This window comes from Sinocyclocheilus grahami, unplaced genomic scaffold (assembly GCF_001515645.1).
Source record: "Sinocyclocheilus grahami isolate Dianchi unplaced genomic scaffold, SAMN03320097.WGS_v1.1 scaffold126.1, whole genome shotgun sequence".
In the NCBI taxonomy this organism is placed as follows: Eukaryota; Metazoa; Chordata; class Actinopteri; order Cypriniformes; family Cyprinidae; genus Sinocyclocheilus; species Sinocyclocheilus grahami.
In genome coordinates, this window is record NW_015505305.1 from 3,692,609 (window position 1) to 3,710,677 (window position 18,069).

An 18,069-nucleotide genomic window follows, 5' to 3' on the forward strand; every position below is an offset into this window, starting at 1 on the left:
AAACCATAGTAAACGGGTAAAATCACACAAATGCACATACCGAACAGACAATAAAACGGTCTGACCCGACGAAGCAAGCAAACAACCCACACCTCAATTTCATGGTTGGTTGGAATCCAGTTTTTAATAATGAAATGAACCATAAAAAGCACATTTAAAACAATTTCTAATTTTAGTTACAAAAATGGGTCACCGAAAAGGCCTTAGCATTGCATTCACAGAAGGTTTTGAACAAAAAGAGAAATCCCCACCCAAAATATATAAACTTAACTGTATAACCAAGGTATATACAGGGCACACCATACTTGCATCGGTATGGTTATTTTCAAGATTTGAGGTATACGACCGATCTACAACTGAAAGAAAAAAAATCCTAAAAACAAACAAATAACCAACAAAAATTAAATTAATGTGAATGCATGGCAAGATTACTTAAATCAAGCACAGGAGACGACATTAGTTGTGTTGCATGTGCTGTTGAATCTTCCTCTTGAGGTGTTCACTGTGAGCGACTTCGGGATGGTCAATATATACAAAGGACTTACATTACATTTAATAATAGGGAACTGTTTGAATGCTGTATTTTATTTGCTTAATAAGTACACAGTATTCATCCACAAAATATCATTATTTAATTATTAATTTATTCAGTTCTATAACTTATAAACGTCCGTGAGGGAGTTGGAAATTAAAAGCCAGATGCAATTGTGATACACATGCAAGTTTTGAAAGTGGATTCAGAAACAACAATAATGTACAAAATAATAATTACAGTTTTATTAAAATACATCCTCTTTCTCATAGCACCTCTTTTTTTGAATTTTGAACAAGCACCATTGTTGTCGTCTTTTTTTTTCTTTTAATTTATTTGTAATTTTTCGCACTGCACCGATAGACTCCGGATGAGAGGTCCTCCCTTTCTCCGTCTCGTGGACCTCCCAGGTTCACCGATTGCCTTGGCTTGACGTTGTCCTTCACCTTTTCGTTCCATAACAGGTTTCATGTCATGTGAGCCTTGCCCTACAAGGGCAACAAGTATTTTCCTGGGTAATACATACATACAAGGTAAGACGTGTTCGCTACCCCATTTTTTTATTCAAAACTTGCATGTGGCAGGAACAGGGGCTTGATGGTTTGATGAGATCAAGAAAAAAAGTCTTGACTCGTGCGCTAACCCATCCTACCCTGCCAAGTTATTGTTTTTTTTTTTCTTTGTCTGTGTTTTTTAGCCAAGGAAGCAGACTGGACCAACTTCGAATCCAAATTTCTGATTGGGATCCCCAAAGTCAGTGAACATCACGTCGATGATCGGAACCTGATCGATCTTGGGAGTGTTAATCTCCAGTACTGTCTTTCCGTAGCCCTTCCTCACCTATAGGACAAGAAAAGGACAGTCAGAAACGTGCGTTGCATATTTAAATTACGCATATTTAAAGCTATGATTGAAGACTCACTGCACAGCCATCTGACAGGGCCTTGATGAAGGGGTTGTTGTCATATGAGATCTCCTCGTCATTGGAGCCGAGGAAGCGTAGTGCTCTGTCATAGCTGTCCGTAGTGGCATCGTGCCAGGCGACCGACTGGTGGCAGCTGTAGGTCAAGTTTTGCCTGGCGGAGGCTGTCAGTAGTTTGAGAAACGTCATTTGGACCATGTTTATTGAGTTGCCTTCTGCATCCACGTATGAAAGCTTGAGGGTGAAAACAAAAATAGAAAGGTTAGAATGGTTTAGAAAGGTTAGATAGAAAGGTTTTCAGGATTCGACATTTAAGGATTTGTTCACCAGCAGCATTTTCACTTGGCACACCAAATATGTTTTTGTATAAATGTTAGTTTTTTTTAAATTAAATATGTGGCACAGTACACATAATAATAATAATAATAATTTATTAATTTATCATAATGTATTATTATAAAAAAATATTATTATTATTATTATTATTCAGCACTAATTATTCTTTACAAAAATATTAAAAAATATTAATCTGCAGTAATAGCTGGATATTTTACAACAGCAATGTTCAAAACATCACACAAAGCCAAACGATTAACTTAACAATTATTATTATTATTATTATTTTGTTTGGGGACCTCAATAATATCCTCTTATTTTTTAATATGTATTTATATATTTTTTTAATTTGTTAATTTTACAAGTTATAAAAATACCCTCTTATTTTCCCTTTTTAAATATCTTGCATTTTCTTAAGTTAATTTAATAATATAAATAATATAATATAATATAATTTATGTAGGTTTGTTGTGTTAATAAGTTGCAACTTAATTATAATCATATCTTAAAAGATGAGGAAAAATTATGAAGTATTAACTTGAAAGCAAGTCACTGGTTTCATAGGCACCAATAAATTGATTTAAAACTGGTAAAGTTGGAACTCTGAATAAAAAAAATAAATCAAAGGCAACAATACATTGATTTAAAATGGGTAAAGTTGGAACTCTGAATAATAGAAAAACCATTGCTTCTGACAAAGTAGAAAACACCAGAAACATAAAGCCGGCATGTTTCACAGAGGTGCAGCGGCACCTTCATAACTCTCAACTACATCAAATATAAATGCGGTGTGTGTGTGTGTGTGTGCGTGCTCTGCTTCTTGATGGATCCAGGGCTACAGTGACAGCAGTTTTTAAAAGCTCAGCTCTTACTGGTGTCTGTCCAATGGTTGAGTAAAGAATAAAGACCAAGCAGACCACTCAGGCCCTTTTAGTTTAGAAGGACAAGATGATGTTTTTCATAAAGGAGAAGATGAAAGAAGAACCAGAAAGAGCACTTACTATTTTGCCACGCTTAAATTCACTGTACCAGGAGCCAGGAACCTCTTTGGGCCATGAAGATATCCTCACCTTAAAGATGACAGAAAGAAAAACATGAAAAAAAAAAACCATTACAGAAAAAGACCAGCTGTGCCCATAGATTTGAATGAACAGTATATTTACTTTAGCAGAAAATTAAATAAAATTAAACCCAGTTATTTTTCATACAGCATCTGTTCCAACAATTGGAACGAAATGAAAATCCATCTCACTGAAATACACAGCTTTGTTAAACACAGCATGAGAAAAGCAGTTATGCCCATAAAGCAATTATTTTAATGTTGAGAATAAGGTTTCCACTCAAATTTGATCTAATGTGAACCTTTTTTTCCTGATCTTTTGGATCTGAATGCACAGATAAACACTATAAGCTGTTGGAAAGACAAAACATTTCAAGTAATTCTAAAAAATAAAAAATAAACTATGTAGAAGTGCATATTTACAATTTTTGCTATATAAGGGGAACAATGTGTTTGGATCTACATCTCCAATAAATAACAATCAAGCTAAAAAAAAACATCTCTGAAGTGATTGATTCAGGCTCTCCTATGGTCTTTAGGAGAAAAGCCATTGTATGTGACAGAGGTAAGATGTTGTGATCTTGTCTGGCTGTTATTGGCTAATTCTTCCAGAATATCACTCACTCCATTTGACTTTTTATCAGGGAAGATGCAGGTCTCGCCTCCTGCTGTGAAGTTGCAGTACACTTTGAAGGAGTCCCCGGGGCATCCCTGGTTGGGATCGATGTAGTATTCACCTGAGAGAAAAAAAACCCATCAGACATCAGTGTCTGGAACGACCACAGGTACAGTAGGAAATCATTTAGATCATATACAAAGATATCCTGGCTTTCTATTAATTTCCACAGCTAAAAACACACACTTCACAGGCATCAGCAGTGGCGATGCATTGTGTAAATAAAATAGCAGGCTAATGCGAGTGCGGTAAAACCAGCTCTGAAAGGTCAGTGTAAGATCTGGCATTTTGTAAGCCATGATTTGGGAGGGAGAGGTTAGCTCTCGCTGGAGTCCGCAGAATGCTAAACATCTTCCCAATCAGCTGTCGACTGCTGCTGCTGTTATTCAAATTCTTCTGAGTGGCGGGCTTAGAATTTTAGAAACACAGCCAATACCTCCTGAGTAGCTTGGAAACCAGCAAACGCTGCATGTTTTCCATATTTATCTGTTCAACGGTGTCTCCTTTACCCCCCACCTCATTTGCTTACCATCTGAGAATTTCTTCTGAGTGGCGGGCTTAGAATTTTAGAAACACAGCCAATACCTCCTGAGTAGCTTGGAAACCAGCAAACGCTGCATGTTTTCCATATTTATCTGTTCAACTGTGTCTCCTTTACCCCCCACCTCATTTGCTTACCATCTGAGAATTCTGGGTGAGCAAGCTGTAGGTCTTTACAGCTTCGTGTGGGGTTGTTTTGCGTGCCCATGGGGTACTTCATGCGCTCGATGTCCTGTTTGAGGTTATTCAAGGAGCTGAAGATGTCTTCCATGCCCCCTCCGTAGTCCAGCATGGTGCCGGCCTCGTCCGCTTGCATGTCGATGGAGCGACGGGACTTCTTGGGCATCTGGATAGGCAGAGGCTGGATGATCTCACCAGGAGGACCCTACGGAATGAGAAAATGAGTGTACGCTCCATGAGCCTCTTGCATTTTATATAATTAAAATCGCTTTGAAGCAAGCAGAAGTTCACTTACAGGAGGACCAGGTGGTCCGGCCGAGCCGGTGTCTCCCTTTTGACCAGCGGGACCCTGCGGGAAGAAGATTTGAAAACCATAAGTCCATTTCTAACGTCATTATAAGTAACCCACCGAATTGATTAGTGATAAAGTGGTACTTACAGACGAACCCTTGGATCCCTTTGGCCCTTGTGGACCCTAAAGGAAAATGGAAATGCATTTTATGAACACTGACTTACAAATTGTACATGTATTAAAAGTTGAGCCTGCCAAATAGTTAAAATTACAAATTTGAAATTGTAGAATTTACTTTATTTAAATCGTTCTAATTGTTCCAAAATGAAATTAATATAAATTCCCACTACCGTCCAAAAGTTTGGAGTCTTTATGATTTTTAAATGTTTTTGGAAGAAGTCTCTTATGCTCACCAAGTCTGCATTTATTTTTTCAAAAATACAGTCAAATTGTTAAATATTATTGCAATTTAAAATAACTGTTTTCTATTTAAATATATTTTAAATAATATTTATTTTATTACTGTGATTACAAAGCTGAATTTTCATCAGACACTACTCCAGTGCCACATGATCCTTCAGAAATCACTCTAATTATTTTAAGGATTTCTTGATGAATAGAAAGTTCAAAATAACAGCATTTATTTGAAATATAATCTTTTGTAAAATTATATATGTCTTTACAGTCACTTTTAATCAATTTAATTTGTCCATGGTAAATAAAAATATTAATTTGTTAAAAAAAACTTTACTGATGCCAGACTTTTGATTGATATTATGATTTGTATTAATTTGTATAACTTGTATAAATTTTAATGATGAATACAGTCAATACTGGCAAGACTGCTGAGGTGGGACAGTCCAAAATTACAATTTTAAGAATAATCTGATGTAAAAACTCATTCCTTTGCATGCTGTCTTATAATTTTATGTAAGATCATGGTTAGTTGTTAAACATATCTAATAGCTCTTAAAAAAATATTTTAATGTTATAAATAGATCATGTGACAATTTCAGAAAGTGTACAATTTGACGATAGCACAACACTGAATGCAAGATGCTAGCAACAGAGCAAAGACTCACAGGCAATCCAGGAGGACCAGACGGACCAATCGGACCAGAAGCACCACTGATACCCTACAGTTTAAAGAGCAGAAGGTTAGAAAGTAGAACTTCATATTATTGATTTGTAAATGGATCTATAAAACAAGCATGTAAGATGTTGGTTAACTTTTAACAACTGTGAGGTGATGAGATTCATTTTCTTTCCAAGAATTGTCTTTAAAATTACGATTCTTTTGTCACAGAGATGAAAATTACTCTTGTTAATTATGATTCTCTGGTGTGTATTACACACTGACATTACATTTCATTAGAGTCAAGGACTTCTGAGTTCATTCTTTGGGGAGAAATGCATCCTCTGTTACTAAATGCAGTAACAGATCGCAAATCTGTCTAGTGGGAGACATTAGTGAGATAGGATCGGTTTAAATTTTTAGTTTTTCCGAACTCGCATAAGGGGAGACTACAATTTCATTAAGCTTAATCAGAATATGTTTAAAGTTGCATTGCTTTAAACCACTGAAAAAAGGGCCAGATGAGTCCAATGCAATTTCTAATTGTTTATTCAATGAAGGTTTTCTATAGATTTGCTGAAGCGTTTGACTGCATTAAGTAGGTGTTGTATGGTTCCTCAACGAGGCAAAGAAACATAAACATTTCACATTTCGCACTGGTGTTTGATGGGAATGTCTGGTGTAACAGAATTACCTCTGGCTCTGAGAACCTTTCATGACAGCTTCATCCATAACACAATTATGATGATGTACACAGATGCAATAAGCGCAGACGTTATTGTTTCAGTCGGTCGTTACTTTAATTTGCAAGCATTACAGGAGAAGTCCTGATAGGTGCGCTGCTGGAGGTACAAAATTTTTTTGTGTGGTGGGGTGGAAAGGACAAATAAATCATTAGTGACTCACATTATCACCCTTGCTGCCAGCAGCGCCCTGAGGACCAGGCAAACCCCGATCTCCCTTCTCTCCCTGCTCACCGGGGGGTCCAATGAGACCAATAAGACCGGGGTGACCCTGGAAGAAAAATGCATATGATGGTGGATATCACAGATCAGAAGATCAGTTGATGGTCAACTTTTATGCAATATGTACAAACAACAATGTTTTTATGAGCACAAAGCCTGATACCAACAATCAAAGACTATATACATTATAAATACATTTTTATGGCTAAGTATGAAAAAAAAACTAAAATAACTGAAGTAAAAGCTGAAAAACTATATGATTTATTATTTACATTATATGAATAAATATATATTTTCATGGCTAAATATGAAAAAAAAAATCAGAAAAATAAAATGCTAAAGATTAAAATAAATAAAAAAGTTAAATGTAAAAAACCCTCTCCAAAACTTAAAAAAAAAAAAAAATTAATAAAGACAAAAAACTAAAATGTAAAAAATAAAATGAGTAGATAGACAGACAGAAATAAAGAAATAAAATAAAACATGTTGCCAAACTTGTGGCACTAAAAGACGATAATAGACTTTTAACTTTTCCCCTGGCTGTGAAACTTTTCCTCTGACTTCCTGGAGTGACCAAGTCTAGTCTTTATCTTTGACCTTGAGCCTCTCTGAAATGTAAGACACCACATTAATAAAAATGGCAGGAAAAGAAATAGAATGTCACTCACCTTCTCACCCTTAGAGCCAGGGTCTCCTTTCAGGCCGGGGAGACCAGGAGGTCCCTAAATATCAAAGAACCAACAGTGAAAATTTAATTTGCTCACATATACCCACATGTACACGAACACACAGCAAGGAGAGAGAGGGTGAAAGATAGACAGAACGAGCAAGGGCAATGGGGTCTCTCTTCTTACCATTGGTCCAGGTGGGCCGTCTTGTCCAGGAGCACCAGGAAGTCCTTGTTCACCCTGTGAAAATCCATCCAATTACAACAGCCATTATTGCACTGTTTTTTGCTTATGGTCTGGCATTGATTTACTGTGGGCTGGACAATGATTAATAGCCCAGATACTACAAAACCTGTTTTCAAATAGACAAGAAACAGACACAGAGTGTACAAGAGAAAGATACAGATTGTAAACTCAAAGAGAGGTGATTTATTATTCTGTGAGGTGTTTCATATAATTCTGTTCTCGTGTGTGTGTGTGTGTGTGTGTGTGTGTGTGTGTGCATTTAGGCTATTCAGTGGCCAGACAAATTATTTGAGTACTTAAGCCACACTTAAAAATGCATGAATTCCATTGCATTGCTTGTCCGCAGTGCAAAGAAAAGAATTATAGCTGACCTTGTACACTGACAACTTTAAGACCACACAAAAGCTGCTAGCTAGCATTGGCAGTGGTGAGTAGTAATCAGTTAGAATTATTGGGAAAATGCCATGTTACATAATTAATATTCATGAGCATGAGAAAGTTTAAAGAAAAGATTAAACATCATATATTTGCAGACACCACTTATATATTTATAATATTAAATTCACAGTACTTCAAGTGCATCTTAAGTGTCCTAATACTATTTGGGGCCACTGTAAATATGTATATATAATATGATGTATAGTTAGTCGATGAGTGACATGAGAACCCACCACAGGACCAGGGATTCCACGTAGACCCTCAGGACCAGGCTTTCCAGGAGGGCCTTGAGGGCCAACTGGTCCAGTTTTACCTGGTGGACCCTCAGCTCCTGCCTCACCCTAAAGAGAAGAGAGGAATATAGATAATATTTAGATTTTTTGATGCATAAAGTTGGCATGCAATGTCCACTGAAATATCACTGTTACAGGAAGAAAACTTTTATTTAAAAATAAATAAATAAACAATATAAGGTACACACAACCATTGAAAGTTTTAGTGTCAATATGATTTGTTTTTCAAAGAATTTAATACTTCTATTCAGCAAGGATGAATTAAATTGATCAAAAGTGACATTGTTATATAACAAAAAGTTTGTACGCTTTTCCAGATAAATGCTGTTCTTTTCTATTTAAATTTCTATTTATCAAATGTATGCACATTTTTTCTATTTATCAAAATTTATTCTATTTATCAAAAACATATTTATTATTTAGCTATATATATCTATCACTCCTGGAAATAAAATGTATCATGGTTTCTACAAAACTATTAAGCAGCACAACTGTTTTCAACACTGATAAAAAAAATTAAAAAGTAAAAATAAATCTTGAGCATCAAATCAGCATATTAGAATGATTTCTGAAGGATCATGTGACACAGAAGACTAGAGTAATGATGCTGAAAATTCAGCTTTGCCATCACACAAATAAATTACATTTTACAATATATTAAAATAGAAAACAGTTATATATCATTATAATACTACTTCACAATATTACTGTTTTTACTGCATTTTTGATCAAATAAATGAACCTTGAAAATGAATAAATTTTTGAACGGTAGTGTACCTTTTAAACATTATTATATATTTATATTATATTATATAAATGACTAATTAAAGGTGAGAAACATTAAAAACTCTCGGCATGCTTCAAATACGCAATTTAGGTTATAAGGGTTAAGTTGATGAACTAAAGCTAAAATACAGCCTACACACTTCAGTCCCACAGTGACAGTCACTTATTAACAGTGAGTCACTCTGTCAAGAGATGTGCTTTTTCTCCCATGGCTCGCTGTGCGTTAATTACGGCAGTGGAGGCTGCAGTATGTGCCTGGGTTGAATTGATTTGGAATGATGCGTTACCTTGGCGCCCTTCTCTCCTTGTCTACCTTCAGCTCCAGAAGCCCCCGGGGGTCCCTGCGGACAGAGAAAATTACGTTTTATTTGAGATTTTTTTCTCTGCTGGGCTATAAACCAAATGGGAAAAAGGTCATGGTGAGACATCACGGTAGCACTTCGGGGATCTTGCTTGATGGCTATTAATGGGCAAATGGATCCACTTGAATGTTTTTTGTGTGAACATATACTCATTCATAATCGTATGGTTATAAACGTGACCGGGGCTAGTTGTCACATTTTCACATTTTTAGTGAATATTTCCTTAGAGCGTTGGCTACAAAAACATTTTCCTTAAAGTACTGGCTATTGAACATTTCTACCATTATATCCAGGAAAAAAATATAAACAATTAATGAAACAACAAAAATAATTAAGTTAATGTACAGAAATATGGATTTCTACTACATAAAATGTGACTGCTTGTCCCAGCCTGACATCTATGAAAAATGCCCTTGCCCTGGCAAAAACTTTCTTTTATTTGGCAAAAAACTTTCCTATATTTTCAAATATACCTTATACCTATATATACTATATATATATATATATATATATATATATATATGAACCTTGTTTAATGTCAGCATGGTTTGATAGTGTTTACCTAACAGGGTTGGAAAAATATTCACATTTTAGTTGGATGATTAAAAAATAACTCGGTTTTGAACTCGATGTGTGAAACTAGCATACAAAACCACTGCTAGAGAAAATATACATTTGTTTAATTGGACTTTTGACTTTATACTGCACATAGTTACTGAGATAAAACCTGCTTGACAATTTGCCCTCGACTCCCCTGTGTGATTTTAATTTAATGAAGAGCAGGAAAAAAATCAACTAATGACAGCAGGAAGATTCACCAAATTCAATAATTCTCAAGATAGTTAATAGTCTAGGGACTGTCTCTAGGGTCCAAGACTGAACAGAGTGCAAGAAACAAACAGAGAGAGAATAAGCAAAGGAATCTCCATATTTATTTCGAACCACGGTCGGTAAAATGCTGAGAAAGCAGAATGTCTATGTGTTCGATGCAAAATAAGCTCTAGCCGGAATTATTGATGCAGGAGACTTAATTCTACAAGATGAGTCTTCCTCTTGCAGGATTAAAACACCTTTGCTGATGAAATGGCAGTTTCTCTAGCTACAGTCCGTCAGCCATTGCTATCCGCGTATGCTGATAGGGTGTATAATTTTTCCAGAGAGAGCTCCATTAAGCATATTGGGAAAGCGAGTGGTGTTTTCTCTACATTTTGCATGAATAATGGATGTGTGTGTTCAAAGAGATGCCATTAAGCTTTATAGAGGAATAATGGGATAGCACAGTGTTGCTTGGGCTGGCCAATACAATTCAACCAGGGCTGTTTGCCATATAGTAAGAGTCTTTACCAGAGGATCTGTGACCCCTAGAGACTCCAAAGTACTACCATGGGGGTACAGCAGTTATTTACACCTGGTTTGATCTGGTCAAAATTGGTACACTAAATAGATACAAGGTCTTAAATGTGACCATGGCAAGGACTGCCTACTTACCTGTCAATCAACCATTGCCAATTACATAAAATAGGTTAACTTCAAGTAAAACTAAGGATAAGAACTTTAAGTTAAATGTTTCATTGTGCTTTCCACATTAAAATGTGCTAAATAAATGTAAAATTATTAGATTATATGACTTTGTGCATCAAGATTACAAAGGGTCTACTGCAAGTTCAGTGTAAATGCAGCAAAATTGATATCACAAGACAAGAGGAAATAATAATATTTCACTTGCTGGTTTGATAGAGTGCAGTGAGAAACACCTCAATACAATCTAAATGGAAAAGTTTACTTTTTCCTTCCGGAAAAAAAAAATATTGGCTGCCACTGTAGGCTTAGGCAATTATGTTTGACTTCCGTATATCAAACAACAGTTTATTATTCTATCTGTACTGTATATATACTTACACTAGAGGCAAAAACAATGCTCTGCAATTTAATGCATACAGCAGGAAATTGTATTGGAAGACAAACAAATAATTGAAAAAGTAACTTTTTAATAAACTATAGTCAAAGGTATTGCACCTAAATATTGTTAAAACTTACAGGTTGACCAGACTCTCCATCCTCGCCTTTTTCTCCTGGGCCTCCATCTATTCCCTGATAATTTAATAGACAAAATTTCAGAGACAAATAAATTGACAATTGAAAAAACAAGCAAACGTCTTGCTGACTATTTACACTGCAAAGACTTTTTAATCATTCAAAGTCAATAGTAAATACAGAACATGAAACATACCATTTTTTAAAATAAAAATAATAATAATTTACAGGACTTTTAGTGATGAATTGTGGCACTTACAGCAACACCTGGCTCACCGGGTGGACCTGGGTCTCCAGGAAAACCAACAGGGCCCTATAGTAACAGATTGAAAACACGGGTTTAACAGAGTGATGTGTCAATAACATAAACACTAAATTATATTACTGTATGTACTTAATGTCCTTAACAAATATTAGGACATACAAAACTAAATTGATCAGTTGGAGGCACGGTAACATTTCAATTGAATTACTATCTTTTATTCATCTTAGACACATAATGCTTTAATAATTTCTAATTAGTGGAGTAAGTCTCAAATGTGGGGCAGTCGTGACCTAATGGTTAGAGAGTCGGACTTGTAACCCGAAGGTTGAGGGTTTGAGTCTCAGGTCCGGCAGGAATTGTCAGTGGAGGGAGTGAATGTACAGCGCTCTCTTCCACCTTCAATACCACAACTGAGGTGAGACCCTTGAGCAAGGCACCGAACCCCCAACTGCTCCCCGGGTGCCGCAGCAATATGGCTGCCCACTGCTCCGAGTGTGTGTTCACTACTATGTGTGTGCACTTGGATGGGTGTAATGCAGAGCACAAATTCCGAATATGGGTCACCATAATTGGCCACACTTCACTTCACTTCTCACTTCTCTTATTTAATCAGCATAATCCATCTAAAATAGATTTTTTTTACCAGTAAGGCTCACCTCACTGTTGTAGAGGCTTCTAACATTTCATGCCTTTATACATTCATAAGATCTCATGCCAGCTGTATTACACTTACAGGATTACCCTTGGGTCCATCATCTCCAGGGGGTCCTTTGGGACCTGCAGGTCCAGCAGCACCAGGGGGACCAGCTTCACCTTTATCTCCTCTCTCACCTTTTGGGCCCTGCAGCACATACAACAAAGATGAAAGGGCCGAATAAAGAGCCCTGAGGCACTCCATGAACAAAAGCACCCTGAGAACGAGTGCAGCCATGCTCTACATTTTGATATAGCAATCCAAAAGAGTTAATCAGCCATTCATGTCAGTATTGACAGGTTAGAATTTTGACAGGCTGACTTTCCATCTGTAATTTAGATATTCCATAAATAACAAAGTTAACTTTTTTGCTTTAATCATCTGATTTTTTCCACTGATGTCCACTTGTAATGTTACTCAAGGTATTTCTGGTGTCAGAAATCCAAGAAATTAAGCTGCTGTTTACTATCTATAAATGGACATTTTGAGTTACAGTATATATATTTTTTTACAACACACCTTTATTCTAAAAGTTCAAGGGAAATTAGATTTTTCATGATATAAAGTAAACAGACAACAGTGCGAGCAATATTTTATTTCAAATGTCACTGTATTAAGCATTTCATTATATGATGAGAGGAAAGATCTTTACTGGAATCATTCCTGCAATTTAGCGACTCACTTAGTGTGGCCGCTTAATTTGAGAATCAGTAAATCCAGAGAAGCTTACAGGAAGTGATTACCCGCATCACCACACAGATCTCTCTTGAAAACTTCACTTACCCCAGGTCCAGGCTCGCCAGGAGGTCCAGGGTTTCCAGCTTCTCCTTGCTCACCCTGTTAAGGATATTACTAGTTATAACGTATTGCACAACACCATATAATTGTGCTGTATAATGTTAACAATGTTCCATTCGACTCGAAAAGCCAGAATTTCCAGCTTTCTACTAGGCAAAGTGCAAACATATTTCTGGTGTCAGAAATCCAAGAAATTAAGCTGCTGTTTACTATCTATAAATGGACATTTTGAGTTACAGTATATATTTTTTTTTACAACACACCTTTATTCTAAAAGTTCAAGGGAAATTAGATTTTTCATGATATAAAGTAAACAGACAACAGTGCGAGCAATATTTTATTTCAAATGTCACTGTATTAAGCATTTCATTATATGATGAGAGGAAAGATCTTTATTGGAATCATTCCTGCAATTTAGCGACTCACTTAGTGTGGCCGCTTAATTTGAGAATCAGTAAATCCAGAGAAGCTTACAGGAAGTGATTACCCGCATCACCACACAGATCTCTCTTGAAAACTTCACTTACCCCAGGTCCAGGCTCGCCAGGAGGTCCAGGGTTTCCAGCTTCTCCTTGCTCACCCTGTTAAGGATATTACTAGTTATAACGTATTGCACAACACCATATAATTGTGCTGTATAATGTTAACAATGTTCCATTCGACTCGAAAAGCCAGAATTTCCAGCTTTCTACTAGGCAAAGTGCAAACGAATGATACTGAAGTTAAAGTTGAACTTCCATTTGGAAATTTCAAATTTAACTCTAGTTTCTTCAACTTTAGACAATTTGTAGCACTGTCATTTTGTTGCTTTCCCTTATGATTGAAAATCAGAGATGTCAAGTAGACTCTAATGGAATGAATCATATGTAGTCGTATCTAAATAAAGCTGCATGTTGTTTACTGGTTGTTTCTTAGCTTAGCTGGTCTGGGCTATAGTGGACATAACATTCAGCTCCTAATGGATTAGGAGCATTATAGTGACCTGTTACATATTCTAAATTCATCTCCATAGCCAGCCTCAGCATTAAATATTGATGGCCTGTGGACCTGCCAAATAGCAGTGAAATGTAGGGCTATTATCAGAACTGCGGTAATGTAGGCATTAATCGTTTTGTTATACTAATTCAGACAAAAGGATGACACGAATAATAAATTAATGAAGTCTGTAACAGAGATTTGAAACAAGACCATAGACACCATATTTCTGGGAATAAACACTGGAGCTGCGAATATTCTTACCTTCTCACCCACAGATCCCATTCCTCCTATTCCACCAGGAGGACCTTGTGGACCCTTCAATAAAATAAGTCGATTTGTGAAGAGGCATGCGTGAAAACCATTAACTCTATAACCATTTGGTTAAAGAGGTGTAATTTAATGGATTTGCTGATGGGAAAAATGTTCAATGTTGAGAGATGGTCTTACATCAGCACCAGCAGGACCTTGAGGACCTCTGGGACCAGGTGGGCCAGGGGGACCCTGTGGTGAAACAAGAAGAGAGACAATTGAGACTTTACTAATAGTTGTATAGGTTAAAACATTAATAAAATAAAAATTAATTAATATAAAATAAATATATAAAGGCAAAATAAAATTAAAAGCAAAATAAAACAGGAATAAACAGAACCCTTAAAGGCTTGATTAGAACTATTTTCTTTCCTGTATTCATGTATTTCATATTTAAATTATAAGTCATGTCAAAGGCAGTTAAAAAAAATAAATAAATAAAAAATAACAACTATAGTTAATAATTGGTTAAAACATCTTACCATAGGACCAACGTCTCCATTTTCTCCTTTCTCACCAGGTGGTCCAGGAAGACCCTGTAAGAAACAAATGAATATTCTTGTATTTATGTGCATTTATAATAATATAAATGTCCATATTTTTAGATACTATAGTACACTGGCATCAGCAACCGTGCAAAGAAATGTTCAAAGACACACTGTTGCCGTGAGGCACCAAAATGGGCCCTCTGATGAAAAGAGAAGAATAATCTGGCTCAGATGCAGTTACTGGAGGACAGCAATAATGCTTCATTTCAGAATTGGCGGAGAAAGGCAATAGGGCCATATGGCAAATGGAAGAGGCAGAGGCGGACTACGGGAGTGTTTATTGAGTTTCACTGTCTGTCATCTTGAAATCTAAGAGAGCAGCAAATATACTTTGTCAGATTTTTAGCTCATGTTCAATGTGAACACTATATTGTTTGTCACCTTTTCATAGGTGGCAAATGGCGAGGGGTGAAAAACATAGAGGACTTTCAACATTAAGCAGAATATGAAAGCTATTTTACCCAGCACAGAAAGTCATCCATGCACATTTACCAAATATATTGCATATATATTAAACACAAGTTTCATTTGAACATTTAAGGAAGGACACGTCCCGCATCAAACCACTATTACTCCCTAAAAATGCACCTAGGACTTAAGAGAAACACATTTTAAATCCAGAACACTGTGGGAATAAATGGGCCACCAAAAAGAATTTAGACGGGCAGCAGTGTGCAGCAACATTTTATTTGATGCTGCTCTCTGCTAAGGGGCTAGCTGAAAAATTCATGGCGTTTTTCAGCCTAATTAATGGCCAATTAAATGTTTTACCCAGCAGAAAAGGAGAAACATCCATCAGTTAGAGTAACCAGGGAAGCATTTGTGTTTTAACGAAGTGCAAAACACTATATCATCAGAGACCTCTGGTAAAACACAACTGCGCAGGCGAATAAACAAGCTAGACATGTGACCCCTGTATCATGCATGTTTGATCCTTGACATTTACTCCCTAATTGCCTTGACTTCAGGGGCTGCTCATTCAAAGGTGTTTCTTCGCTAGCTGTAACATGTCAGGAGTGAGGACATCTAAAGTCTAATTTTGTCTGATATTTACTCGCCCAATACCCACGTGCCCTGCAGACTTGGCAGACCAACACATTCTCACTGACTGATTCTCGTGCTGGTAAGAGATCTCATCGGGGCAGAAGCCCTTATTCAGAGACCATTAACATAAACACTCATTACAGCCTGAAGGGTGTGTGTGCACTGCTCTAATGTCTATTGGACTGGGTCACTAAATGCAATTAATAAAATCCAAATGGAAGTGCATTACGCCCAATTAAAACTCAATTGAATCAAATGGCTCCAAGATTTGGTGGCATAAGAGGACTACAGGAGCAGTCGATGTTACTCCATTACAGTGATGACTCGCCTTCAGAGGAATCAGCTAATTGATGGATAGAGAAATGGCAGAACCTTGAGGCTTCCAATCATAATATGATCAAATTAAAAGAGAGATAAGATGATTAATATAAATCTTCTACAAATACAGTGTTCACCAATCAAACATGATATGAATGCTGATTTGTATGGTTCATACATATGGTTCATGATTTGTATGGTTCATTATTATAAAATAATATTTTTATAATAATTTTATAATTAAAATAAAACAGTATAAATTCAGCTTTGCTATCTCAGGCATAAATTATATTTTAAAATATATTAAAAGAGAATACATTTATTTTAAATCATAATAATATTACCGTATTTTAATGAAATAATTGTAACATGGTGAGCATAAAAGACCACTTTAAAAAACATTACAAAATGTTACTGTATATATGCTTTTAACACAGGGAGAACTCACACTCTCCTATTTAAAAAAAATGCATATGAGGTCTGAACATGTTTGTTCCAATTTGTCAAAAATGGTGAAGCTGTGGAGTAATATGCAATATTTTAAAGATTTATTTTTTGGCATTTTATAGCCTTTATAGCGACAGTATGTAGAGAGAGAGGGGGACGGGATCAGGAAAGGTCCGCGAGCCGAGACTCAAACTCAGGATACCAGTATGTCAGCGCACTGGCCACGAGGCTATCGGCACTGACATAACATGCAATATTTTTTTAATTGGTGAATAGGAATAATGCCAGATTATTTAATGTTAGATTTATCAGTCAATAATGGTAACTAAATATATATTTTTGAATATATTTGATTGCATAAATATATTTCTCGCAGGGATTGGCATGGTAGTGTACATGACAATGTTAATGTATTTGGTCTTGGTGGAATAGATCTGTTACGCTGCTGCTTCTGCAGCAGAGCAAGTACCAAGACTTGTTATTGCCAATACATCCACAACATGCTGCTGTGAGCATGTAAGAAATATTGCTGCTGCAAATATAAGATATATGAAATAACCCCCATATAGCGTACATGAATCATCTTGTAGCAGATCTATACAGGTGGAGCTGGGGAAGGTGGAGGGTTTCTGAAGCACACTGCAACTGTTACTGCAAGCACTAATCATATATTTGAATGTTGAGCAGCGAGCTCATTGGCTACTGATACAGGAGAGAACCAATCAGCTGTGCCATGTGATAATGATGTCATTAGGTCAGACTGAGATTGAGACCTATCAGACTGCACCATCTAGAGCAGGGCTGTCCAAACTCAGTCCTGGAGGGCCGGTGTCCTGAAGAGTTTAGCTCCAACCCTAATTAAACACACCTGAACCAGCTAATCAAGCTCTTACTAGGCATAGAAACTTTTGGTCAGGTGTGTTGAGGCAAGTTGGAGATAAACTCTGCAGGACACCGGCCCTCCAGGACCGAGTTTGGACAGCCCTGATCTAGAGTTTCATGCCAGAACTCAATATATTTAAATTGCCTTTGACGAGACAAAATTGAGAACTGCTGTATATTTTATTTGATATTGCACAACAAAATATTTTCTACTTTGAATAAATTAGCCAATTAGTAGCATAAATAAATTGGTAGTAATTATTACCACCAGCAAATCAAAATTGAAACTGTTAATGCAATGGGCCCTGCTCATGCATGTCTGTACTGAGTCTGTACTTATTCACAGGGCGATTCCAGCAGAGGGGGAATCAAAAGGAAATC

The 18,069-nt window shown here is 36.4% G+C and overlaps 1 protein-coding gene across 1 annotated transcript in view; it reads right to left on the bottom strand.

Moving 5' to 3' along the window:
• Nucleotides 1-874: 874 nt before the first annotated feature.
• LOC107590309 (collagen alpha-1(XI) chain-like) overlaps nucleotides 875-18,069 on the bottom strand; it is a 79,181-nt gene continuing 61,986 nt past the window's right edge. Inside the window, exons 45-64 of the mRNA XM_016279017.1 lie at nucleotides 14,932-14,985; nucleotides 14,588-14,641; nucleotides 14,402-14,455; nucleotides 13,690-13,743; nucleotides 12,404-12,511; nucleotides 11,665-11,718; nucleotides 11,409-11,462; nucleotides 9,297-9,350; nucleotides 8,164-8,271; nucleotides 7,433-7,486; nucleotides 7,247-7,300; nucleotides 6,520-6,627; nucleotides 5,621-5,674; nucleotides 4,686-4,721; nucleotides 4,542-4,595; nucleotides 4,205-4,451; nucleotides 3,475-3,587; nucleotides 2,792-2,860; nucleotides 1,455-1,688; nucleotides 875-1,372 (exon numbers count right to left, since the gene is read on the bottom strand). Coding sequence (XP_016134503.1) covers nucleotides 1,226-1,372; nucleotides 1,455-1,688; nucleotides 2,792-2,860; nucleotides 3,475-3,587; nucleotides 4,205-4,451; nucleotides 4,542-4,595; nucleotides 4,686-4,721; nucleotides 5,621-5,674; nucleotides 6,520-6,627; nucleotides 7,247-7,300; nucleotides 7,433-7,486; nucleotides 8,164-8,271; nucleotides 9,297-9,350; nucleotides 11,409-11,462; nucleotides 11,665-11,718; nucleotides 12,404-12,511; nucleotides 13,690-13,743; nucleotides 14,402-14,455; nucleotides 14,588-14,641; nucleotides 14,932-14,985 — 1,764 coding nt within the window. The 3' untranslated portion in view covers nucleotides 875-1,225. The remainder of the gene's footprint in view (nucleotides 1,373-1,454; nucleotides 1,689-2,791; nucleotides 2,861-3,474; nucleotides 3,588-4,204; nucleotides 4,452-4,541; nucleotides 4,596-4,685; nucleotides 4,722-5,620; nucleotides 5,675-6,519; nucleotides 6,628-7,246; nucleotides 7,301-7,432; nucleotides 7,487-8,163; nucleotides 8,272-9,296; nucleotides 9,351-11,408; nucleotides 11,463-11,664; nucleotides 11,719-12,403; nucleotides 12,512-13,689; nucleotides 13,744-14,401; nucleotides 14,456-14,587; nucleotides 14,642-14,931; nucleotides 14,986-18,069) is intronic.